Below are 26,196 nucleotides of genomic sequence, written 5' to 3'. Positions count from 1 at the left end.
AAGCATCTTTCTGAACGTAGGATTTGATCCCCTCCTGTACCGTGCCAGGTTGTCGACCTATTGTTCTGCTCCAACGTCAACGTTTCCAGTATTTTGCTCAATCACGCGTCAGTTCTGCAACATTTCTTTCGGCTGCTTTTTTTTATGGCAGCCTAAGAGCACACTCCCCACCCTTCAGTTTTATTTTTTAATCACCAGACTGCATCAGGCAGACTTCCATCGAGAAAGGGCAGCCCTCTGCCAGGCTTACCACCTAATCCATCAGCGGCCTGTCCGTCAGCTCTCCGTGCCGCACACTCCCCAGTCTTGCCCACCACGTGCCACTCCTCTCCTTGTCACTCTTCTCCGCTCTGCTGTGGATCACTGCCATCCTGTGCCTGGATGTGTTGCCAAAATAATCTTATCTAGGACACTTGGGGTACAGGTGACGTCAGCAGCTATCCACGTATTTAACGTTTGATCCTGCCTTGACAGACAGGCACCTTTTTAGAAGTCTTAGAAAATCTTTCCAGTACAAATGTCTATGATAGGCGGCAAGGTGCTTGATACCTGCTTCCACAGAAGCCACGCAAGTTAAGGCAAATGGCAGGAAGCATCCTGTTTGTTGTTGCATGCCGATCTATAGACAGTCCAAATCCGCTCTCACAAATACGGTGACGATAGACAGGTAAGCCTGTCAAAAGTAAAAAATCTTGTCTTTTTTGCGTCCGCTGATTCACATGATTGAAGGTGCTCCTCAGCATCTGGTTTCCCAAATACTAGTTTGTAAAGACACAGAGTAGTCTGCCTCATCTTTTAATCATTATAGCTCTACCTTTCTGTCATTCTCAGGATCATGTGTAAGGGAAGCAGGATGTTCCTGCGTAGCATTTCAATAACACCAGCTAAGCCTCGGTCAGTCTGAATAGTGGGAGCAGCATGGGGAGGGAGACTGGAGGGGGATAGACTGCTCCCTCCTGAAGGGATTGAGAGGTGCCCGTGTGCCCGGCGGATCACGGGCTGATAATAATGTGGCACAAAAGCCCAACACGCCACGAAATCCCCAGTCTGGGGCCGCTGGTGTGTCATATCAAGTCCCCTCAGGCTTCTCCACGCTGTCGATGTGTTGGCATGGGGCATCTCCTCTGCTCTAGTTTTCACTTAATGTCCTGCCTCCATCACTGACCTGGAGCCAGTCTTATATGTGTTTCTTCAGGTATACTCTGCCCACAGCAATGACTCTCCTCTGTCTGCAAAACAAGTGGATGTGGTAGGTAAGGAGGGGGGAGATGTGAAAATGCTCCACACAGAGACGGATGTAGAGACGCAGAACCTACTCTTTATATTATATTTATATTGACTTAAGAAGTATGAGCTGATGAGTGAGATCTTTACAGACGGTGTGAAAAATATAAAACATGCCCATTACTTGTTTGACATTATATTGAATCTGAAAAAGGTGGCATCTTCAGATGTCCAAAACCAAAGAATATTCAATTTACAGTAATATTAAACACAGAAATGAGGCAAGTCTTCACATTTTAGAGGCTCCAGAGAATAATTACATTTGTTGATTGATTAAACCACTGTTGAGATTAAATGATAATCAAAATTGTTTCAGAATATTGTTCTGTTGCTCAATTAATCAAACTATTGTTTCTGCTCTTACAGATACGTACATTATCTTCCTAGCGTCTGCAGAGAGCCTCAGAAATAGTACAATATTTCTGGGGTTGTTTTGCTATTAATTATAGAACAATGTTGACTCTGTGCAATAACATCTTTTAAGATAGTCTTATTACATCTTAAAATGTTTAATGTTCTTGCCGGTATTAAGCTAGAAAAGTGAAATAAACTCAAAACATTTTTTTTAAAGTCTCCCTGCACCTAGTCACATTTACAGTACTGACATCTTTATTTGTTTATCTTAATAATTAGGCTATTCTGAATTGGTCTACAAAAATGTTATCCTGTCTGTATTTGTCTATGTGATGCACACATATGAGCGGCCGTAAAATGTAGCAAGCCTCCACTATCAGGAGTTGGTCAATATGATCCTGTCACAGCGGGATGACAAGGTCAGATGGAGAGGTGTCGGCGGGCACTCCACAGGGTAGCAACACCATCAATGGCAGGGGAGATAAAACTCTTACTGCCCTTGACCTAAGATCTCAAGCTTTTTATGACCTTGTTCCTGTCTCAACTTTATGTCCAATTAAGCCACCGTTGCTGCTTCCACTAAAAAACACACACATTAGTGACTTCCACATTTCACAGCAGTATTTCCTGTGTTGAATTTACTGACTGTAGATAATACTTAGAGTTTGTCATTCTTGACATTAGTGGATAGCAGTTGGACATTAGTGATCTGTGACTAATGTATAGCTAAAGTCTACGCAGCAGATGCGATAGAAAGTTGTCGCTTAATCTCAATGTCTGTGCTGTGTGTGTGTGCTTCTTCTTTACATCTCACCTACTCAGTAAGCCTATACTGTTTGACATTTACAGGTCATATTCTTTAGATGATTGTGCAAAAAAAACCAATAAAGTTTCCATCTCTTTCATGAATGCATGCGCTCCTGCAGTTGAAGCATTAAGCAGTATCCTGTTATTAATAGATCGGCTGATTCAATGATATATCAGATTGGCGTCTAGTTTGTTATTTCCTCTATAGAGCTGAAGATGGTATATTTGTGTTACTTCCTCTGTTCTGGATAATGGACGTAGCACCTTTTTCTTGTTAAGCTAACACATTACTAATATGCCACATCAGGTCATTGAGCGTCATTGAAATACTGGGATGGATTAATTGTCATTGCGCAGCCATTTTTACACTACAGCTATTTTAACAGAAGACATTTTTTAAATTGGTATAATGGTCAACATCAAGGTTTTGCCCTTATATCGGATTATTAGTAGTATTATTTTCTACCAAGTACAGCTGCACGTACCCTCATGCAAAATAGGCCTGTGATCAAAAATAGTAAAGCTTATTGAATATATGTTTGAAATAATAATCCAATACAGAACCACCACTGTAATTAAGGGATGTTTAACGAGGGTAATTAAAAGTACTTGGATAAGACCAGATAGCTTTTATTGTTAAAGAAAATAAAGTGTTCTCCACGTCATTACTTTTCCTTTCACAATAACAATGTCACCTGATGTTCTGTTCTCTGCATTTAACATAAACATAATTGGGCAGTGTGAATGAACTGCCTAATTACTTCATTCATCTTCAGGAGAGTCTTAAAAAACCTGTCGGACAGGAGACGACATCCCTGTTATCTTAACTAATCCATCTGGCCTTGGAGCAGAGCCAGAAAAAAAATGGTCTCCTGCTATCGTGGCTTGTTATCTGTTAGTTGTACACCTAAGATGCTGTGTTGCATGAAGCAGCTGGTGGCAATGTTGATTTACACATTGTATGATAATCCTCTAAATGTTAAAAATGTAGTCTTTAGAAAAGTTCTGAAAATGAATAACATCGGGGCCCTGTCCAAATTCACTTACTCCTGGGTACATCGTGGACTATATAGTGAGTTCACCAATGCTGTTCAAATGTATAGTGATAATTATTATTCTTACCATTAGTAAAGGTTGTCTTCAACAATGGTTACTAACCCTGACACTTTAAACCATCATGCATTGAGCTGAAGGAGTAATTGCAGACGGACTCGAGGAGAGCAGCGCGAATGGTCTCCCAGCCGACGCTGATCTGGCACGTTAGAACTGTGCGACAAGCAATGACATAATTAACGGCGTGGAGAAAGTGACCCGAGTAGTGTCTGAAAGTGTTTTTTTAATTTTGCAGATGAGCTCAATATATAGTCCCCTACATCGTCCTCTACATTGAACTCCCTGGATAGTGACGGGAGTAGTGAATGAGTGAATGATTTCGGACACAGTGTGGGTTTTAAGAGTCTTGCAGTGGTTACAGTACATTTGCCATTTACCATTCATAAAGTCGCACACAGTGGAAAGGTTTCTGCCCCATTAGATACCACACTAAACTAATCCAGGCCATCCCAGTGATGTCACAGCAAGCCCCAGCTGCCTATGTTGTCCCTGGACTGTCAGTCCTACTGTAGCCCGCCTGAGCCTATGAGGAGCCAGACGGTGCCGGACAGGGAGGGGGGATTAATTCTGCAGCTGCCCTGTTGTTGTGAGTGATGGTTACAGCATTGAGATCTGATAAGCGACTTATGGATGTTGCTGTTGCTTAGATTGAGGCAGTATATTTATGCCCCTCCAGCTCTTTCCCCCCAATTCACAAATGGTTTCATCTCTGGGCCTTTGATTCCCACAAATAGACTGTGACTGCTTCTTCTACTGAAATTTTTATCGGGCATAAATGAATCATGAACACATCTTTCTTTGGTGGTGATGAGCAGATATGAATGGCACATTAGACTCAGTGAGTTGAAAAATCCCAAAAGCCCAGGGATTTGGAACTAATTTGACCCTAATAACAATGGTAGATAGCCTCAGGTTAAGGTGAACAATCTGCAGACTGACGATGCCGAGCTGCGTATTACACCTCACCTTTCTGTCTTACTTCTTTTTATTACTTGTTACATGGTGGTCTGTGTGTGTAAAACATTTCCACAGGAGCCAAATAACAGTGGTTTAATCAACTCTGGTTGTCTGTCTGATGCAGTTTTTCTTCATAAGCCTCTTGACTGGGACTTGGCTGCCATTCATTTGTTCAGGTTAGATTAATGTCAGTAGCCCCAAGCTGCCGGCCCCCGCCCACCCTGGTAGTATTGAATGAATCGTGTGGGAGCCTTGTTGTGGCCAGGTCACGTGCCTCCTCATCTCCACTTTATTGACCATCCCAGGCTCATTAGTGCTCGTTATGTATCTCACAGTTAGATTCGACTTTGCCAGGACTTATTTCTGGCAGTACAAAAAGCCTTTTTACAATTTGATTTGTTTCCGGATGGATGTTATAGCCCCGGTGATTTACTCATGGCTCCTGTGAAGAATCTCAAGGCTTAGTCATGGAGTCAACTGACTCATCACCGTGTAATCATAGACATAGTAGGTGACCAAGGAAGTTGTAAAATGCTGCCAGCTTGTGACATGATATCTTTTAAGACTTGTTTTAAAGGCTTTATTTGAGGTCAAACAGAAATAACCAGAATAAGATACGGTTGCTAAAAATATCTGGACTTTAAATACCGTTTGTAGTTGATCCTCTTATTTTAAGAACAAGGATTTGTGTTGTTACTGTAATAGGTATGGAGCCAATATACTCATCATATTTTGGGTAAGTTAGCATTTGTCAGTTGTTTATTGTGTTCTTTAATAGCTAACCCTGAATGTCTTGATGTGATGTGCTTGGTTATTATTGTTGTTGTTGTTGTTGCTGCCATTAGATGCATTTAATCTTGCTTGTCATGGGAGCAATAATTTCACCCCCCCCATCACTTGCCTGACCTGAGCACAAAAGGATGTTTTTGTTACATTATATTTGTGTTGGTGTATCTTTTATTAGTATTGAGAGACAATACAGTCTGATTTTAAGCAGTTATTAAGAGACTAAGCTGACCACGTGCAGATATACTCAAATTCTTATAGATGAAGAAATAAAGTTCTAGATAAAGTCTGATTGAAATAATTTAATTATCCTAAAAACATCTCTCAGGTATCACAGAGGTTTTTTTTCCCATGGTTCCATGGTTGCAGAGTGTCTCTGTAAACTGCAACACTCAGCGAGAAATAAAAAGACAGACCGGGGAAGACCAGCACGCCTCGGCCAATGCCAATCATGCTAGGCCCAGTTTTTCCCCATTGGGCTCCAAAATACTTGCCCTCTTGTGACTATTGTTCCACCCGTCTGTCTGTTGGCTGACACAAGCAATAATCCTGACATCTGGCCTGCATCCAAACTCATTACGACACTTGATGGCATTGATCCTTCCACTAGAGGCTTCCCCTCCAGAGCTGCGTGCTTCTGCTCTCTACTTCTACTGAGCTTTATTTGGCTCTTTTACTCTTTCCTCTCTTCTCTTTCCATGCCTCTTACATTGTTTTTATACAGCCTGCTAGTATGGGTAATACGCTGGCCCCATTAACAGATGAAGGGTGTTCTTATGAAGCTTAATATAACACAGATTAAGAATCATGTTTGCAGTGAGTATCCGCCCAGTATCGCATTCTTGCTCTCTTTATTGATGTCAGGGTAGTTGAGCCATGACTCGCCCGCAGTTAATGAAATTAGTGCTGAGAAAATGCACAGTGTCCACCAGGGAATATTAAGAGCAGTTCCCACCGGGACATCTGTGGTAGTGTCTGAGTACATTATCCACACAGTGTGGTACGAACTCGGGAAATGAGCTCGATATGGGAGCGGTAGATCCTATTAATGCTTGTTAAGGGGAAGCTGCTGAATGGCTATTTTCATTATGTAAACTCCTTCACCTCTCACCCCCAGACTCTTGGATTGTGTTGTTGGCCTGTCAGGATTGGCCTTGTGTGCTGCTTAGAAAATTGATGAAGGCCACAGTTACAGTCACATGGTTTCCTAATGTTACTCTTGGTACATCAACTGTAGCCGCTGTGTATTCTGACATCAAACTGTGCTGATACGAGTTGTTACTGCAAATTGATTCATCAAACTAAAATAGTGGACAAGACTACAAGACATGTGTTTCTCTGGCAACTCCTCAAGCCCAGCTAACCCCTTTACATCTTTAGATTTACGTTTGCTCTTCTAATGCAATTAAAGTGTTTAAAAATGTAGCCTTTAATTGGATCAGGTGTGCGAGAATAGTAGCTGTAAAAGAAACCATAAAATGATATGTAAATATGTGTTTTATTTAGGCATACTCAACAGAGTGTTGAAAACAAGTCTAGTACGGGACAAATATGTGCACTGTTACACTCGGTCTACCCTTCTATTTTATGCCCCATTTATTCATTCAAACTGCTGCCTTAGAAAAAGTTAATGAGTAAAGCATTGTTAATAGTGCTATATAGGGTTGTAGCGGTTTACAAGTATCACGGTATACCTCGGTATTAAAGTGTGTGTGTGCGTGTGTGCCTGGTTTGTTTAACATGCTAGTCTTGCTAATATTGAAACTAATATGCTTCTGTTCGTGTAACATATTCTGATCTCAAAAGTAAGTTAAGCAGTAGCAGTGCCAGCTGCAACTGGTGCATTGCAGCACCTGAACGACCACAGCGCACAGGCTCCTGCTGCGAGGGCTCATTCAGAGCACAGAGACCCAACATCAATCACAGCTGCTCAGCCAGCTCTTCTGGCCTGCTATTTCACACAGGCCTTATGGTGCAGTCGCCAGCTATGCCAGCCCCCTGTTTTCATTTGTCATTGTAGACACTAATTCCTTGATCACCCGAGCTTCTAAAGATTTAGTTTCTCAGCTTCCTTTGTTTGCCGGCTTTGTCCCTTGATGTGCAAGCTGCGATCTCGCTTTAACGTATCCTTATTATCATTTGAGTAGCCCATCACTTAAACACTGGCCAGACATTGAGAAAGATGGGGAGTGGCATGCAACACTTCTTCCCAGCCGGAACAAAAACCTGCGATGTTATGATTCATGGTAGTTTTCTGTGACATTGATTAATGTCATTTGTGCTGACACTACGGATGGTCTCATAACTCATGATGTTGTTCTGTGGTGCTGCAACGATGGCACAATATTGCTTGCAAACGTTTAGCTGTACTGAAATTGTCAAATTATTAATATGTCTAATATGCAAGGAAGTAGTTGTGTTACTTTATGTATAATAATACATAACAACATAATGGGATTATTGTTGTAGCCACAAACCATGTAGGTAGCGCTGTCCTCGTCCAGTCCGGACTCACTGAGGTAGAATGCCTTTGAGTAATGTCCTTTCCCTCACCTTTACTCAGTGCTGTTACTCATTCCCAACCACCTGTCTTCCAGTGTCACCAGGTGAGCTCTTGGGGGGCAAATCCTGTTTTAGCTAGGCCTACAGACAAGAGTAGGGAAGTTGCCTCCTCTCAAAGAGGACTTCTTGTCAACGTAATGATGTAGGATGAGTGGAATTAATTTGAGTGTCTCATTATCTTGCATAGACTCTGCATTTAAAACAACCAACCTCTGTCTTGCTTTCTATACAGCCCTGTTCCCACATTACACACAAAGTAGAACTGTAATTAACTAGGAATCATGAGTTGACCACATCATATTATGGACACCAAGCATTGCGCCTAAATAGGTCCTTTAAACAGTGATCACAGGCATCATGGCAGGAAGTTTCCCTCCTTAAGCAGTAGGCACCGCTCTTTAATCTACTGCCTAAATCCACACACTCTTTTGCCACCACGCTAATCCAATAAGCCACCTATGCTGATCTGATTTATTGCATAACAGGACTGGGTAACCTACCAATGGTTCCCCCAGTGACCAAATGACTACAGGGGGGCAGTTATTTTTAGCCCTGAAGGCGAAACTATCAGTAGATGATGGGGGCGGGGGGTGGGTAGAAGGAAGTTGTGGCTGTCGCTCCTCCAGTAATCCTTCTTGTGAAGTGGATCATTAAAGTAACAATACCTTTTTAATTTAAGATACCGGTTGTGTGTAACATGAGGGAGGAAGTGCCAAGAGTTGGGTAAGAATGACAGAGAGGGAAACAGGGCAGAGAAAGTTGCAAGTTCGACTTTGAAGTCTGCGTCAGCCTTTTGTTTCTTCTTGACATGACTTGGGGGGGAAATACTGTCGGCAGTGGAACGGCACTTCTGTGGCATTTCCGGTATGAAGCTCTGGTTACAGGAACTCATGACTCTGCGTTTTGTTGTTGTTGATGTTTCAAGCAGCCAGCTTCCCTCACTTGTGTCGTCCTCCCTCCATGCCTCAGAATGGCCCTTCTTTCCATTTTTAAACCCCAGGGTTTGTCTGTAGTTGAGGAAGGTATGCTATTCCTACCCTTACCTCAGAACCTCTAACACCGCTACAACTGCATGCTAGGGAAGGCCATGCAGCAGCCACCGGATCACGTGCAGGCAACTTGAGCGTCTGAGGACTGTTGACTTGAGAGGTTTACTGTAGTGCTCGTCTGGCAGTGCTGAGGCCATTAATCTAGACGTATAAATTAAAACGCAAGGGTAGGGAAATGTGAACCTCAGGAATCTTGATTTGACTACTATTACTCAGCTTACAATTAAGATGATCCCTGTCAAAATCTGCCTTTTGTACATGTGTTAGTTGCTTCAAGTGGTTTGGCAGAACATTTGTTTTACGGCATGACCACTGACATAGAAGTTAGGGAGAAATACAGTCTGAAACATGTACTGCAGTAACTACAAAATGCCATATATAATTAAATAAAATTGAAGCACTAAATCATTCCATTTGAGGAGCTGGAAGGTGAAAATGTTTAGCATTTTATTCTCTATTATTGCTCACTAATCAATCCTTTCATTACGCATAATGCCAAACTGGCACAATGACTTCCTGAACAAAGACTGAACCTTTACTTGAAAATAGTAATAATAAACAAAGCCCTTGTTGTATTTACCTGGACCTTATTTTATTTGCTGGCACTTGTTAGAGGCATTGTTTTTGAAAAGGTTTTACAAATAATAAATGTGAATTTCATACCAAGATATCATTTCACTGTCGTAAGTGTCTTCTTCCATATACACTGGAATACCTGTCTGTACAATGCTATTGGTTTATGAATATCTGAAATGGTATTTAATATATTTGTGTAGATTTTTGAGGGATGATCACAAGAGGACAGCCGTACCAAGGCATAGAAAGTAAGTGTTGCACTTGTATAAATTAGTTAAACTGGATGTACTGGTTGGAACGCCCTTGTATATTAGTGAGTCACTGTCTGTCTAATTGAGAGATTATTTTGTGTGTTTACTACTTGCTGTCCTGCACTGCAGTAAGCAGCTTCAAGCTAGAGGCTTGAGATATTCCCGCAAAATCCCCAGACGTCCTTTTTTTCATGACGCAGCACCCCGTCTCCAGCATGGAAAGAAAGCATGTTAGCTGTCCAGCGATGCTGTTTTAGACCTGGCCTACTGAGGCAAAGTAAGACACAGAAACGCCGCTTGCCAATCCAAAAGTAAAACATATTTGTGGTTTATAAAAACAACAACATACATAAGCATCTCTGTGACCCACAGACAGCCCTCATTGTTGAACCGAGTGGGAGCAGAGCAGTGCTGAATCTTTCAAACATGTAGCGAAAAAGAGAGTTAACCACCCGAGGAGAGGGTTAGTTGATTTTCTTTCAGCAGTGAATAGCGGACTCTGGCAATTGAACATTTGTTCTTTTCATTTAATGATCAAGAAAGCAGAATATTTGATTGCGGAATGAATGCATTCTGTAACCTGTACCTTTTTTTTTTTTTAAATTTTTTTTATGCATTTAGTTTGAATATTGATTGGCACTGGGTATCCGTGTCAACGTTGACATTGTGTCAATATGATGCAAATAAATGTTCAAAAGTACAGTTGCTTTTACAATACCTGTAATATATTGTAGCTATATGGCACCACATTACTGTCGCTGATCCCCACAAATATCTGCTGTTGCCAGCAGGATGTCAATCTTGACAGGAAATTCCCAACTCTAAACGTTTTCAGAAGCAGTTGCTGAAATGACCGGACATTTCCTGAATGCTTCGGGCATGTCGCAATCGTTTTCTACAAAGGCATTTAGCTTTGGCCGGGGTTTTTACATGCACGTTGAAATTGAGGAAGATCGTAGTCTCCTAAAACAGACACAATGTGGAAATATCACAATTGTTGCTTCTTAAAGTACGTGTATGATACTTTGCATTATTCAGGCTCTTTTACATAAAGCGTGTCTTTCCCTGTGTTATTATACAACAGGGTTTTTCTCCAAGTTGTCATTTTACTGTGTGGATGGTAATGACATATGTATTGTCATCTGGAAATCCCACCGCTATATTTTCTAAGTCACCTTTTCACCCCATTCAGATAATAGTTTGAGCATTACACTGCTATTAGGTTTAGGGTATTGCTCCTGATCTGTCTGTATCATACAGAGCATTACAAATGTCTCCTTAATGTATTGCGTAGGCTGCAGTAATTGTAGGCCACTACACTGACTAATACAATATTGTGTACTGATGTGCATCACATTCACAAGATACTCTTTTTAAAAGTATTACAATTAGACATTTTACAAGACCAACATCCATCACAGCACCAATAATGTATGTGAGGTCTCTAAAGCTCCAAAGTCAACTGCAGTCTACATCATTTTCACTCCGAGTTGAAATCATTGACTTACCTTTTACAGACGCCAAAGACTTCCTTTGGGGACTTTTTGACACTCACCAACTTTAAACACACTACGTTTCATCTTTTTTTTTCATCTACTTTTTTTCTCTCTCACGTTGCAGGATATGAAAAGACGGAGGACACGTCAGAAAAGACGGCCTTAGCTGACCAAGAAGATGCACGACTGATATACCTCAACCAGCCGCAGTTCACCAAGTTTTGCAACAATCGAGTCAGGTAAGGAGATGTTGCATTTAATATGATGAGATATATTTCTGCACTGTGTAAGAGCAATAATATATGGTTGGAATCAATCATTTATTGAAAGATGGTTTTATTAGGTTGGTCCAAGCTCAGGTGCTGGCATAAGGCTACTTTGACCTTTTTTTGGGTCTAACATGTAGCATTACCACTTTTCTGTCCCTGGAAACAAAATGCTGTCTATTCTCAATGTAGCCACCAGTGTGCTGAGGAATAAAATGTCCCAGTGGTCTGCTACACTATGTCCACATACCTGGACCAACACTATTGTTCCCTACTAAGCGGAGGAAGCAACACACTTTGAAGAAAAATGTGATTTATCCTTTGTGGGATTTACAAGAGAAGATGAAGGCCTCTTCATGTTGTTTAGGTATATTGTACAGCTCAAGAGTACAGTCATCTGTGTTTCATAGCCATGGAAATAGGGCTTTATACCAGCCACACAAGGTTGACGTCTATCGCTTATCATCCAGCATTTACAGTGTAATTATATAAGGTGCATAGAGATGCTTTCCCCATGTCACTTAACATTACATTTCATCCTCGCCGCTTTATAAATTCACACTCAAAGTTGTATTCTCTCAAGGATTTCGCTGTTCGTGCTATTTTTGACTCTGTACCCAGAGGCCATCAGCACAAAGTTTTCATGGTGACCTGCAGCACAACTCGCCACTTTGCCTGTAACCCCACACTAACCTTTCAGAGTCACAAGTTAAACAGTTGAATTAAAGCATGCCCAGACTGTGTGGCTGCTTCTTAAATGTCAGCCTGGGGAGAATGTCCTGATAGCGAGCGATCTTGACAATTCAGAATCCATTTTAAGGGCTTGTTTGAGCATATGTTGTAAAGATTTGTCACGAAGAGAAACGATGTATGATACTTTGTAAACTCTAATCTGCCCTTCAGTAAATAGCAGATTGATCAAGAATACATTTTACCTTTTTAAAATCGTTGGATTCAGCCTTCTAAAGATGACATTTGAATACAAGAGTCATGGTTAAAACAGTGGACAGAGCAGTGGTGTCGATGTGAGGAGCCACAACGGAAGTGCAAGAGAAAGCGCAGTTCTACAGGTACCATGAAAGCACCACCCGCCATATGCTATTTGATTAGTACCTCCAAGATTTGTATCACCAGTGGCGCCTTAGTCCAGATAAAGCACACTGGCCCCTTTTCATCCTGTTGTTCCTGTTGAGGAGTGCAGTGCTTCTGGCATTAAAGGTCAGGCTTGTTGGTTCAGGCCGTCCTCTGTCAAGGAATATTACTGTTAGCATTCCTGCTGCATGAGCAATTTGAGATATGTATGTGCTTACACAGACACAGCTATAAAATAACAGCAATAATAAATGAAAACCGCTGCTTATCGTGATGCCATTGTTTAGGCCAGCTTCTAGTATTGACATGACAAATAACATATTCAACGTTTGTTTCTTTAAATTACTCGACTGTAAGAAGATGGATGCTGATTGTACTTTTAAAAGTTAAGCTTCTTTTGTAGTTTTGGTATGTAGATTTTCACAGTGTCACCTGTCATTGTTGAATTTAATATTTGGTTTGTTTGGTTAATTATTACCAGACCCAGGTGAATGAGCATTTGCAATCAAGACTGTACTTCATTAGCCTCTTTGGTATGTAGCATCACCGCCCACATGCCAAGAGTTCATTAATGTTTCCCACAAACGATGGATGGTTAAATGATAATGCATCAGAGAAGTTTAAGTAATATGACCTTTTCTGTGAAAGAGCACCTCTGCATATTTTAAAACAAAAAGTTTATTAGATTTTTGTGACCTTACCGGGGGCGGTCATTAATTCAGCGGCCGACCTGCATTGCTGAAAAATAAAGGAAAACATCACATCCTTACCCTTTTGGCTGAAACTCATGCTGTTAACACACAAACACTGTGGTCAACATAAGGCAGATAAGGGGATCAAGGTTAAATCATTATTATAGACTTTCCAAATATTTGGCGGATCTAAAGTATGACTATAGACCTCTCAGTTGAATCATATTGACAATCACATGGCTTAGATATGACTGCCTTTCCATCCAATACTGATACTGTACATTCAATAGCAGTTTTAGTAATAGGTGATGCCTATATAAAGATCTCAGTGTTTTCAGCACCGTTTTTAGAGATACAAATGTCAACATTCTTTTCTCTGAGCACAAAAGGGAACTGGATGACAGCTTGCATGTCACCACTTTTGGATCCGACTGTAGTGCATCCAAGGTGTGTCTTGTCAAATGATTTCTGTGCTTTAAGCCCTGCTGCATTATTTGAACAGTACATGGCTTACAGACGGCTTTTGTTGACATTTTCTTTGTCCCCGTGTATTTTAATGCGAAATGCGCCCAGAAATTCACCTCAAGCCTTGGAGGCCCATCAGACTTAAAATCCGTTTTAAAGATCACATTTGTTAAAGAGGATTGGTTGCTGTCTCAAAGTGACCTGCAAAGACACTTACGGTGGCAGCATCTGTGGACAAATGGTGAATCTAATCCTACAAGCAGCACTCACAGGGTTTCTTGCTTTCACTTGCTCTCATTCTCCCTCTGCATCGTCAATACCTGCAGAATATGTCACACAGATGTACACGTATGTGACTCCTGCCTCATAACAGAAAGGGACCCTGTCCTCTCTTGTATACATGAGGATTGTTGTGGCTTGTTTATTCAGCTGAACTAGCGACTGGCAGTTCTGGTTGCGACATGGAGGTGATCATTTGCTGAGACGTTGACACATAATCCATGGCAAACAGGAGTGACTGTACAAAGCACTTATCCGTGAAATGCTAAAGTTGCACGTATTGTGTGGAGAACACTGGACAATTGTGACATGCATAGACACAAACACACAATGCGCACTTTGAATACACACGTCATGTTGTATAGTTGTCTGAGTAATCGAGTCCCCAATTACTCCCTAATCACATGACCTACGCATTTCAGCATGTGGGATACGTCTTGATTCACTTACGAGGTGGCTTTTTATTCTATTATGACCAGATCTGAGCTTCTCATTTCAACAGTATACCATCATTAAATATTAAACTGCTCGCATGACAACATCACATTTAACTGGTATGTTGCAATACTACTTGTATGCAATGTTACAAAGTCAATTAGAGGCACATCTTGAAACGCATCAAACAAGAAGTCATTCATTCAAACAGGATTCTGGCTCAACCAGTTGTAGTTCGACCTTATGCAAATTCTGATGCATGCAGAGTAGATAATAAACCAAATTCGGATTCATAAACGGCTTCTGCAAATGAAGCGTATAAGTTTCAGTGGCTAGCTGACGGCTTTGGCTGATTTGATTATCTTTTCTTCTGGTAAATCCATCTGTCTTTCCACTGGCAGAGATGTTCCACCACAGCAGTGCACTGTATATAGAAGTGTGCTGCAAGCCATTAGTTTGATCCCTTTTTTGGTATGTTAGCACATTATTTAATCTATATTTGTGGACATGAAATTTCAATCTGGAAAGTTTTTGATGATGAAAGAAAATGCGTGGTGAGACTGATCTTATCAAAGGTTAAATCTTAAATCATGTTTTCTGTTGCTGGTAATGTTACGACTTTAGCTTCCCCAAATTAAATTATTATGATTGGCTGTGAAGTGATTTCAATAATCATGAGAAATAAAATATCTAAATTATATTTTTTTTAAAAAGAAACTATTCCCAAAAATTAAAAAATGTCAAACAACATTTTTATTCATATAAAATTGTATTACAGCAGTGAAACAACTTAAACTTAAACTACATTACATTTATTTTTTAACCATATACATTTGAGCTGAATGAAAAACTAAATCTTATTTACTGTGATGCTTATTTACTATAGCTTATATACTGTGATGGTCTTCATCTGGCAAAAGATTGTTCACATTTGTTTCTATTTGTTGCCCCTGGCAACCCGGTTAGAGTCGAACATGGCCATTTCAACATCTTCTCCTGTCATTATCAATCAAGGACGTTTTGTAAGTCATGATGCAGAACCTTTTAATCACCCGTTTGCTCCTCCTCCAAGTTTCTTTTTCTTCTTTATGTGTTAACATGCGACGTCAATGCCCTTAGATTGTATTACATTGTCAGGAGTGTGATTTTAATTGCATTTAAAAACCTGTAAATGTTTAAATTTCATAGAAAAGATCAGTGTTTCATGTAGTGTTTTTTGGGGGGCACGTTTCACTGTTTATAAAATGTTTGAAGTGTCATTAAAGAACGTGCTTAAAAGAGGAATCCATCAAATGTTCACTTGACTTAACGTGCACAAATCTAATTTTAACATTCATTAAGTATTCCTGTAATGCCAAACCTTTCAGCTGTGGTGGAAATGGCGATCGACGGTATTCCGATTGGTGCTGCATGGCCTGTAATCTGGATCAGTGAGTGGTATGGAGGAAGTGATTCTCTCATGTCTTCTTGATCCTCAGGCCACTGCCAGGAAATAAAATGTAAGATCCATAATCGTCCATTAAGCAGATTGTTAAATTAGCTCTTTATCTTGCCCTGCATTGTACTGGAGTAACTCGAGAATAGGGCCCGCCGTGCTTTACAGTACTAGCCCGTGAGATCAGAAGGATGGAGTGAGGAAGTAAGGCGATGAGCAGAAAGGTGATCCCAGGGACGAGATGACGGATGCATTTAAAGAGAGATATGATGAAGACGGGGCCTTTAGGCTAAAACTGCAGCTTCACCAGCAACTGTTTCTTTGTATTTAGATACGGAAGAACACAAATGGAAGAAAACAGACCAAACGTCAACTGGGACGATATCACTGCCATTAGTTTTTCACTATCTTGTTTTTTTCCTCTATCTTTCTAACTTCTCTATAAAGCATTTTGAATGACCTCTCTGTGTGATAAGGAGCTTCAGAGATAAACTAGCGTTGCAAATCTCGAGGGATAAACGGAAGCTGTAACTTTGAATTAGCACCACCAGGCTATCTGTCTAATATGGGGGTCACCTGTACTAAATATTATTGCACTCATGGTATTGCTGTGGGCTTTGGATGATGTATGGCAGGTTGGAGGCTACCGTACTTAAATTGTGACTTCACTGAACATTAATTCTATCTGCTCCTATGTACATCAAAATGAATAGAGAAAAGAAAACCAGATCACCATCTTGATTTTCCTGAAATTTGTTTTCTAAATTATAAAACTACTGCAAATGATAATTATAGCCTTAGAGAAGTATGTGTTATGTCACTCACTCACTCTCATTCTCACACTCACACTCTCACACTGACACCCACAGACACACATACTGCATCTTTGTTTGCTTTAACATATTCTACTTCCAGGTATTTATATCTCTCAACATTTCCATTGGCCCTTCGAGTTTATGATTGAAAACTTCTTAAACTTCTTAACACATTTTCGGATCTCCAGCAAACCAGTTTTAATACTTCTTCCATATAATGTAATAGCTGCCTGAACATTGATTTGTTAGTAAAATAACTAGTATTTATTTGTTTTTTTGTGTAACAGGGAACTTGTGCTATTTATTTTTAATTAAACTAATTTGTAAAATGCTCCTCGGGCCTTTTGAAACACCCAAATAGGTTAAAATGTTTGACTTTTTTTAAAATGATAATATAATGATTACTAGACATCACACTCCATATTTTACTGCTACAACTACTGAATTTAAAGAATTGAAATGTTTCACTTCTCTACTACAATTTAACCCTCATTTCAAGTTTGGTGATTCAAACAAACAATTAAAATAAATAAAGTGGCTCAAATTGGACTTTGGACATTTGTATGAAGATGAAACATTTAAACGTGACCATTTTACCATCAAGGATAAGCAATCACGCATGAATTGAATTGATCAGTCCTCTTCCATCGTGTCATATCATGTCAAAGTGAAAGAGGAGATGACAGAATATGACCTGTCTTTGACGTCACGTTATTCTACGACGTCAGCATGGATGTAAATTTGAATATATTTAAATAGGCTCAGTAAATCCCGATGAAGCTTTCCAGGTGACCCAGAGATCCTTTCACAGCAACTGAAATAACTAGACCAGACTAAAGACTAGACTGTTGAATGAACAGAGCTGACCTTTTCTTGACCATTGTTCTGACAAGACTCTTAATCAGCCTCCTCTGCGAGGCTGGTATTACATTGTACTGCTGTCAGAACAATGCCGACCTCTTACTCACTCGCTTTCGCTCTGTCCCTCTCACTCACCGTGGACGGCTCCGCAGTACCAGGCGGTCAGAATGACAGGGAATGTTTTTTTTATTTTTTATTAACTCAATTCAGTGCTAGTTGTTTCGCCCACAACTTTTGCATTGCGCTCGTGAACGTGCTACAAGTGAAACGTGCTGCAAATATGATTCGGTCTAACAGGAGTGCAACAGTGATATCACTGATGTTTACCGCCATATGCTTCACCCCCTTCAGACGAGTTGGAGGCGGCACTCTCTGGTATTCTGCTTGTGTGTTTGTGACGGCTTCTGTGTGTGCGTGAGCAAGCAAAGCATTGCCGGTGGCGCGGCATATATGTACTCCCAAAGTATCTGTTCTGTCTGGCCCTTTAACACCGCTGTAAATCAGACTGCTGGTGGGCGGACTCCCAGGTTGTTGGAACGCTCCACCAGCCTTAATATACCGCCAGCCCTACCCCACCCAACCCAGCCCGACTGCAGCACAAGCAACATAGCTCACGTCTGCCAGGAGCTCTTTGTATCCCCTCTGCCAGCTCCCTCCTTAATCCTAATTATTCTTTATGATCATTGACTCCACTGGTCGTTGCTGTTCATCAGTCTCGCACAAAAACACAGACACGTACCTCTCTCTACAGCAGAAAGGACTTGAATGGGTGGGGCAAAATATGAGTTATGAGACCGTTTTTTTAAAAATTTATTTACATCTAATCATTTTTGTCTCTTTCTCGTGTCTCCCTCTCTCTTGCTCCTTCCTCCAAAACCACGACCTTGTTCGCTGCCCGGTGCCGTCTTCAGCACAGCCAAATACAATGTCCTCACCTTCCTTCCCCGGTTCCTCTACTCGCAGTTCAGGAGGGCAGCCAATGCCTTCTTTCTCTTCATTGCACTGTTGCAGGTAAGGTGTGGTGTTGCTGTGCTTCTGTGTAATAGATTTGCAGACAAAGATCAACTGTGAAACCGCCATATAATGTTGAATCACGGCTCTTCTCATCAGTGTGCAAGTTCGCCTTAACCTAGACACAATCTTCAAAGGTCATGGCTGTAATTCCATATATACACACACACACACACACACACACACATGTACACACACACACACTACTTTATATATCTTGATGATGAATAATACATGTAATATGTGTTACTCCTTTAAAGGGAAACTAGATTTGCTTGCAGGCTTAACACGCTATAATGTATATTACGTGCCTTGGAAATGCATGAGCTGCCAGGGACTATATGTTGTACACTTACGACAACACAGAAGTAAAGAAAGTGCACTGTGCTTTACTTGGTGTGACATGGGATGTGGACAACACGCTCAAGTAGTCCAACTGATGTGGAGCCACAATTAGAAAATTGGGGGTGATGTGAACATCTTTAGCATTAGATTTGTTAAAGGGGTTTTGAGTACTGCCCAACAATAGCCACAGATCTCAGCAGTACTGGTACAAAGACGTTCTAGCCTTGAGGAAGTTTTCAGTGGTTTGCCTGCATACTGTAGATCAACATAAAGCCTCAACCAACACAATTACTACATGATATATATAAAGGGGCCAAGATTCACGTCTCAGTTGTTCAAATCTTTGTAGAAGAGATGAAATAAAGAGAGAGGGAAGACTGCATAGAGCTGAGATTCTGTCTTGACCTGTATCCGTGTTGACGGACTACCCTAGATTAATGAGAGCTTTGCAGACAGCAAAGGCCTCTACCCAGTGACCTTGAAGAAGCTGTTTTGAATAACAGCCAGTGTGAATCTTCATTACCTGCCCCGTCGATGTTGTGACCTTGAATAACACATCTATGCGCATGAGGGAGACGTGAGATCTGTTTCGCTCAAGTTTCCTTCGAGCTGTATAACACTGACGATGTCCCTCGCTTGGCTTTAATTACGCTGGTGTTTGACTGTTAATTTTTAATGACTTAAAATAGCCAAATCATTAAACAGTCAGTGGTAAGGAGGAGCATTATAATTCTACTAAAAGAACGTTGGTTGTGCTGGATATACAGCCTTGACAATTGGACTTTGCATTTATTTTGGAAATGAAGCTGTCAAATTGTGGTTACGAAATGTGTTGTGATTTATAGGCCCATTGGTGATACCAGCAACTGTGTTTCTGTCTAAGATGAATATTAACCATGGTACACTTGCAACTGAGCTGCAAAATCGTTCATTAAATTCAGGTGGAATCGTGTGCTGAGAAGGGAAAGCTTTTTCTGTTAGTCGCTGTCATCCTATTAAAGAGTGCTAGCAAATGTGTTTGGCAGAGTGGGCGGGTCTAGGGCTGGTGGCGGTTTTGAGCCATGAAAGTACCCTGAATTTGTAGTCTGCCGTTGCAATATTCTTATTTTTTATTCTTGTCTCTTTTAGCAAATACCAGATGTGTCTCCCACTGGTCGCTGGACCACACTGGTGCCACTGCTATTCATCCTGGTGGTGGCTGCTGTCAAGGAGTTCATTGAGGATCTGGTAAGTCAAACCTCAGATGTTATTCTATACTAGTTTTGGTGTTTGAGAAAGTTGGACTTGAATTGTACTTTAAAAACCAAGTACAGTATGAAAAATCATCTTACAAAAGGGTTTGTCATAAAATGTTGTCTTAAACGTGATTTACCTGAGAGACATGATCTGGTCTAGAAAAACGTCATAACTGAAGGAACTAATACGCATACACATCACTTTGATTCCCTCAGACCGCAGCCATAAAAAGACAGTCAAAACACGTTTGAAGGTTCACTTTTGGATTAGGTTTAAAGCTATTTTTGCATCACAGATATCCCATCATGTTCCTTAATGAATGCAGACAGTATTGAGACAAATATATGGCCATATGTAGGATAGTGTGGTAAAATAATTGTTGCTAAATTCTCATTTTGTCTGTGCAAAATAAACAACTTATCTAATATACTAAACAGCAAACTGCAGATACCAATACGTATTAAAAGACTATACTTGTTTATTTGCATACTTCATGTATATTGTCATATACATGAAGTCAAATCTAATTGTTTCTCTACCTTTATGGTAAAGCAGGTCAATAGTTCTCTGAATTTGAAGAGACTCTCCCTGTGTGGTCTTTCGATTTGTCTCCCACTGTACAGTATGTCCTCCTGAGTGCTGAACTGTGAACTGATGGTTATGTATATGACCACAGAAGGATACCCAACATATCGACTCCCCATCAGACATAGACATGCATACGGACTCACTCATTTCAGAAGTCACAGCTGCACCCGCAGTCCTCATTCAGTCAATTAACATAGATACTGAATGCTCACGCACAAAGACAGTTAGTACTACCTAAACAAAACTGCTCTTGAGCAACTCTGAGCTGTTGAGCAGAAGCTTGAGAAAAGGTCACGCAATCTATTTAAATTGAAAGGTTAATGTTGGTATTTTGTTGTATGAATTTTTGTTTGCTGGAAAGTTAAAGCCTTCCTAATTATGTTTGTGTGGGTGTTGGCAAGTAATTCACTCAAGCCCCTTCTGGACTAAGTGAGGGAATGTTGCATTGTACTCTATTGCAGTGACCCTGCAATGCGATCCTCTGTGCAGGTCCCAGTGGACAGTTACTCTATACTATTAGCCTCTATCTCGGGCTGAGGGGACCAGCGCAGCACTTTCTCGCTCTCTCGGTCTGTTGTGAAAAACATGGGAACGGAGTGGTGATGACTCTGTCTTTATTGGTGAAGGTCACCTGCACGCACACGTCTGTTCCCTGCACTGCGCTGTCCCTCACAGGTTGTGCCTGACGGGGCAACATCGACCCCTGACTTCATGAATCATACACTATGGACACACACTGTACAGCAAATATCTTACCTTGTTGTCGTTTTCGCTGCAGCAGACTCGGGCTGCTGGTTCAATTATTATCCCTCAGCTTAAAATGTTACTGTAAATTGTGTTTAGTGCACTTTTACACAGTAAAACATATACCACTCTGTTAAGTTAAAGGTAGTATAAGATCGGGAGCATTTAACATGGTGATGGATGAGCCGGTGTCTCGTAGATAACAGTGCCAACTGTACCGATTACGGCAAACATGCTGACGGAGTTCACAGTGTTTACCTGGTCGGGACCACCGTCCTAGCGGAGCTGTAAACGATGTATGCAGAGCGGCTTCTGTGAGGCACATTCACTCTTTACATAGCAAATAGTTGTTTGCTGCTATATTAACGCTCTGAACCTTGCATTTTGCACCTTTTTTAAACCCTCTTTAAACTCTCTTTAAACTACTGCATCACAGTGGCTGAAGCCAAAGCCGGTTAATGAAGGTAACTTTGCAGATGCGCTACCCTTTCATCTTTTGCTGCTTTCAGATTTCCCCCTCTATAGCTGATGTCTACAGAGGCCTGATACTGCATATTTACGCATAACCTCTGCATGCTACACGTCTTACACTGCACTGTGATTACACACATCATCTGAATACAGAACATCTCATTTTCTCTTGGCACAGGGGGAGAGGAATAGGAAGAGAGAGAGAGAATATGAGAGGTGGGGAAATGCAGGACAATTTGTGGAGCAACGTATAAAAATACAGGTTCACTCTGACTACACTTTTATGAATTGAGGTAGGTCTGTACCATAGACTGTATATAAGAAGTGGACGTAGTCATCGTGACGTCACCCTTTGGTTTGTGGACTGGCGTTTTGAAGCCTCGAGTACGGCGATTGTGCCGTCGCCATCTTGGTACACGGCCGTCGCCACGTTGTTTTTTTTGCCTTTAGGAATAAACACGAAGACGACAACAAATAAAGACAAAAATGTAGCGTAATTCATGGGAGCTACCGGTTACCCGTTGCCATAGAAACAGTAAATGAACATTATGCTGTTTTTAAAGAACACTACCGATTGAGACCATAAACTCATGTTTACAATATTTGAAGTGGGAACTAGACTTCTATACAATCAGACTTCCTTTTGCAACCGAGTAGTCGCCCCCCTGCTGGTCAGTCGAGAGAATGCATGTTTTAAGACACTTCTGCATCGGCACAGTCTGCACAGCAGGAACAGATATTGTGAATGAATGAAATTAAATTCTTTGCGTAGTGCTGCTGTTAAAAGCCGTCAGATTCATTAGACACTACAGCATGTTGCAGGGATATTCAAACACATTTGATTCGGTCGCGTAGTGGACGAGTTGAAGAGACGCACTGGAATCTAAAATCAGAGAGAGAGGCACTTGCAAGAAGGGATGGAACAAAAGTTTCTGTTTATTTGAAGCTTTAAAATGGTTGTTGTTCAGAGGGAATATATATAATATAGTCTTTGATATGACTGGGTAATAGCATCTGTAGCATTAGACGGAGGCTTTTGTGACCAAGGTTGCTAGCTTTAGTCCACGGATCATTGGAGAAATCTGGCTAAGGAGAGTGAATACTTCTCCTCCATAAAGTGTATTGATGCAACCAACCTTCAGCTGCTCTCGTTCCTCAGTCAGCATTAGGAAGTCTTTTTTCCCCTCCTGATGTATACAGTACAGTGAGGCAAATTACCCAAATTAGCTTTAAATTGAATTAGAATTAGGCTTAATTAGAATAGATCTTCAAAGTAAACAGATTATTAGCAGGGACATGAGTGGATTCGTCCTCTCCTCACTAGTACGGCACATGTTGCTTTTCGGAGCCACATTGTAAAACACAGTGATTATTTCTATGAGACAGACTCGGCAACACATTAATACTCAGCATGATGCTAGTTGACAAGCTGTCCCTTGGAATCAGCTGCTGAAGTCCCAGTTGATTGCATGACTGTTCAGCAGACAAGATGGACATGAGGGGAAGTAATCCTGCTGATTGGTATTTTGATACGGTCATAAACAGCACATATAGGATAGTTTGTTAAGTTTGTATGGAGTTGCTACTTCAATGTCAATTACACTACTGCTTGATGGTGAAATAAAGATATAAATTGTTAGATTATTTCCTTTGAAAGTAACTGTAACTCCTTCGTGCAGCTAAAAGCGAGATTACAACTGATGTAAAGTTTGTCACAAGGGGCCTCTAAGGAAAGCTTCACAGTTTTAATCCCGCTTTTTCCTCCTATTGGACAGTCATGTAACTAAATGAGTATATGTAAAAATTTCAGAGGATAATAGCTTTGTTCTTTTCCTCCTTACAGAAACGCCACAATGCTGACAGTGTTGTCAACCGAAAGGAATGTCAAGGTACAGAAAATAATTTCTTCTTCAGGTTTTACCAAAAAAATACTATTTGTATTTTGTGTAGAAGTATTTACATTGCCCATGAGTAAGTGAGCCTGATGCCTGCATTATAATATGGCTTCTATTTTCTTTGTCTTTTTTTACTTCCTTTTTGTCTCTTGCTGTAACTTCCTCCTTCTCACCACAGTACTGAGGAACGGTGCCTGGGAGATTGTGCACTGGGAGAAGGTATGTCACTAATGGTCATTTCCACCAGCTCACATTTTATTCAGCTAGAGCAGATTTCGCCTTCTTTGTCAATTTTGAGAAATCTCTCACATTCTGTGTACACACACACACGCTCACACACACACACACACACACATGCATACACCCCCTGACCCCTCTAGTATCCGGTCGCTAATTAATCGAGCGTTTCCATGTGGACGGTCATTAGAAGGCAATGCTGGAGGACAAAGAGAAGCTTCCTCTCTTCCCTCATAATGAAACTGTTTCATTACTGTAGATGGAACATTTTCTCCAAAAGCAGATAAAACACCAGAAATTAGTTAGATGTTTGGTCATTTCTAATATTTCTTCATCCATTAGAGGTTACATTCAGCATGTAGCGGGTGCAGTAAAATCTAAATATTTATTTATGCCCTTGGGGATACGAGACAGACAATAAATATTGAGTGATTTATTACACAAAGTATTTGTTGCTCTGTTCTTGAGAACTACATTAACAGCAGGAGATGCAGTGACTGTGTGAACATAAGGCCATCTCTACCCCTGGTCTGATAATTGCACATTTTTAATAAAGCAATGGAAATGTCATTTATTAAGGTGAGACAAAAAGGCCAACAAATAGATGGGAATGTTATTCGCAGGTAAACCAATTTCATTGCATATTTAAGACACAATACATGCGAAAATAAAACAAGATGCATGTGGCAGTGCACGATCTATGCGGAAGGGCGGGGCTTAGGAAGTACGCAACAAGAAAGAAATAAAAGTTAACGGACTATTAAATATAACTTTTCTGCATTAAAGTGATGTGATGTCCCAGAGTTTCTGTGACTAAATATTGTCTAACTAAGTATTTGATTTGATTCACAGATTGACTTTGTTCATGCAGAGAGAGAATCACTGTGTCCCTCCCCTTTATACACACACAGAAATCCGCTCTAAAAAGGCTGGCTTTAAATAATTGATGCATTTTACATCTTCATCATGCATATTGTAAAAGCGGATTCTCTTTCAACACGTAACTGTTTCAGGGCAGCTTGAATGAGGCCAAATTGATCAGTTTTTGTTTATTTTTTTGCTAAATATACCTAGATAGCTATTATTATTATTATTATTATTATTATTATTATTATTATTATTATTATTAACGCTGTCGGTATCCATGGCAGCAGAATTGTTTTATGTTCATGAATGTTATGTAATCCTATGTATTCACCTGTAATAGATTGTGTTGATACTATAGAAGACAAATGCGAGTATTGCTAATTTATCCTTATTTTCTCATAATTACATGCGTTGCCTTGTCATTTTCCCATTTTCTTTGTGAGAAAATAAATTGTACTATTCTCTTTTAAATCTTTAACGTTGTAATTAAACAGTGTTTCGGTAGCAACATTTATTTTTAATCCATGACTTTTGATAATTACATTTTTTTTTAAAAATGGTATTACGTTAATAGCAAAAAATACATTAAATCAAGTAAATTATGAATGCAACATTTTGTGGAGCCATGAGGAACTTTTTTTTTTCATGATTGAAAATTGTAATGTTCCTCTGAAGCTGCTGAATGATGGAATATACACTTGTAATGCAAAGTGTATTAATAATAGAAAGAAGACTCCAGCTGTTTCTCTACTATGTTTAAAGCTTTAATGTCCTCCTTTTTTTTTCTCACCGGCTGTGCATTGTTTCTCCCGATGAAGAACTCATGTTTTGTGCTGTTTAATAGGCAGTGCACAGCAGTAACCAGTTTACTTTCACAGGTTGAAGTGATATTATTAGAGTAGAAGGCAGTGGATGCTGTTGTTTTGTTGTTTTGTCATCCAGGTATGAGAGTCCACCCTGCTGCCACTCTGTATGAATTTCTCCCTTCTTTCTTCTTTTTGCTCTCCCTCGACTCTCCATAAAGAAGTGATGGTTAGATAATAAATAGAGCCACGTGGCCATTGACATTGAATTGGGATGTTAATGTAGTTCAGTAATGCATAACTTAAGAGATGTGAGACCTTGATCAGTCATGTCAACAGACCTACCTCCTTCACCTTTTCCAAAACACATTTGATATGAAGCTCACATTGATTCTGAATCCCTTTTTGTGAGATTTCTTTTTAA

General features: G+C 40.4%; 1 protein-coding gene across 5 annotated transcripts in view; it reads left to right on the top strand.

Moving 5' to 3' along the window:
* The window catches only part of atp8a1 (ATPase phospholipid transporting 8A1), a 94,607-nt gene that overhangs the window by 2,822 nt on the left and 65,589 nt on the right, over window positions 1–26,196 (top strand). For 4 of the 5 annotated variants that reach the window (XM_034543103.1, XM_034543100.1, XM_034543101.1 and 1 more), the window contains exons 2-6: window positions 11,360–11,474; window positions 18,487–18,586; window positions 20,060–20,158; window positions 23,814–23,859; window positions 24,044–24,084. In XM_034543103.1, coding sequence (XP_034398994.1) covers window positions 11,360–11,474; window positions 18,487–18,586; window positions 20,060–20,158; window positions 23,814–23,859; window positions 24,044–24,084 — 401 coding nt within the window. Of the gene's footprint in view, window positions 1–11,359; window positions 11,475–18,486; window positions 18,587–20,059; window positions 20,159–23,813; window positions 23,860–24,043; window positions 24,085–26,196 lie in introns of those variants that run through there. The other variant, XM_034543104.1, reaches the window with a different exon arrangement.

This window comes from Cyclopterus lumpus, chromosome 10 (assembly GCF_009769545.1).
Source record: "Cyclopterus lumpus isolate fCycLum1 chromosome 10, fCycLum1.pri, whole genome shotgun sequence".
Classification (NCBI taxonomy): domain Eukaryota; kingdom Metazoa; phylum Chordata; class Actinopteri; order Perciformes; family Cyclopteridae; genus Cyclopterus; species Cyclopterus lumpus.
This window is presented reverse-complemented; position numbering and strand designations above follow the sequence as displayed.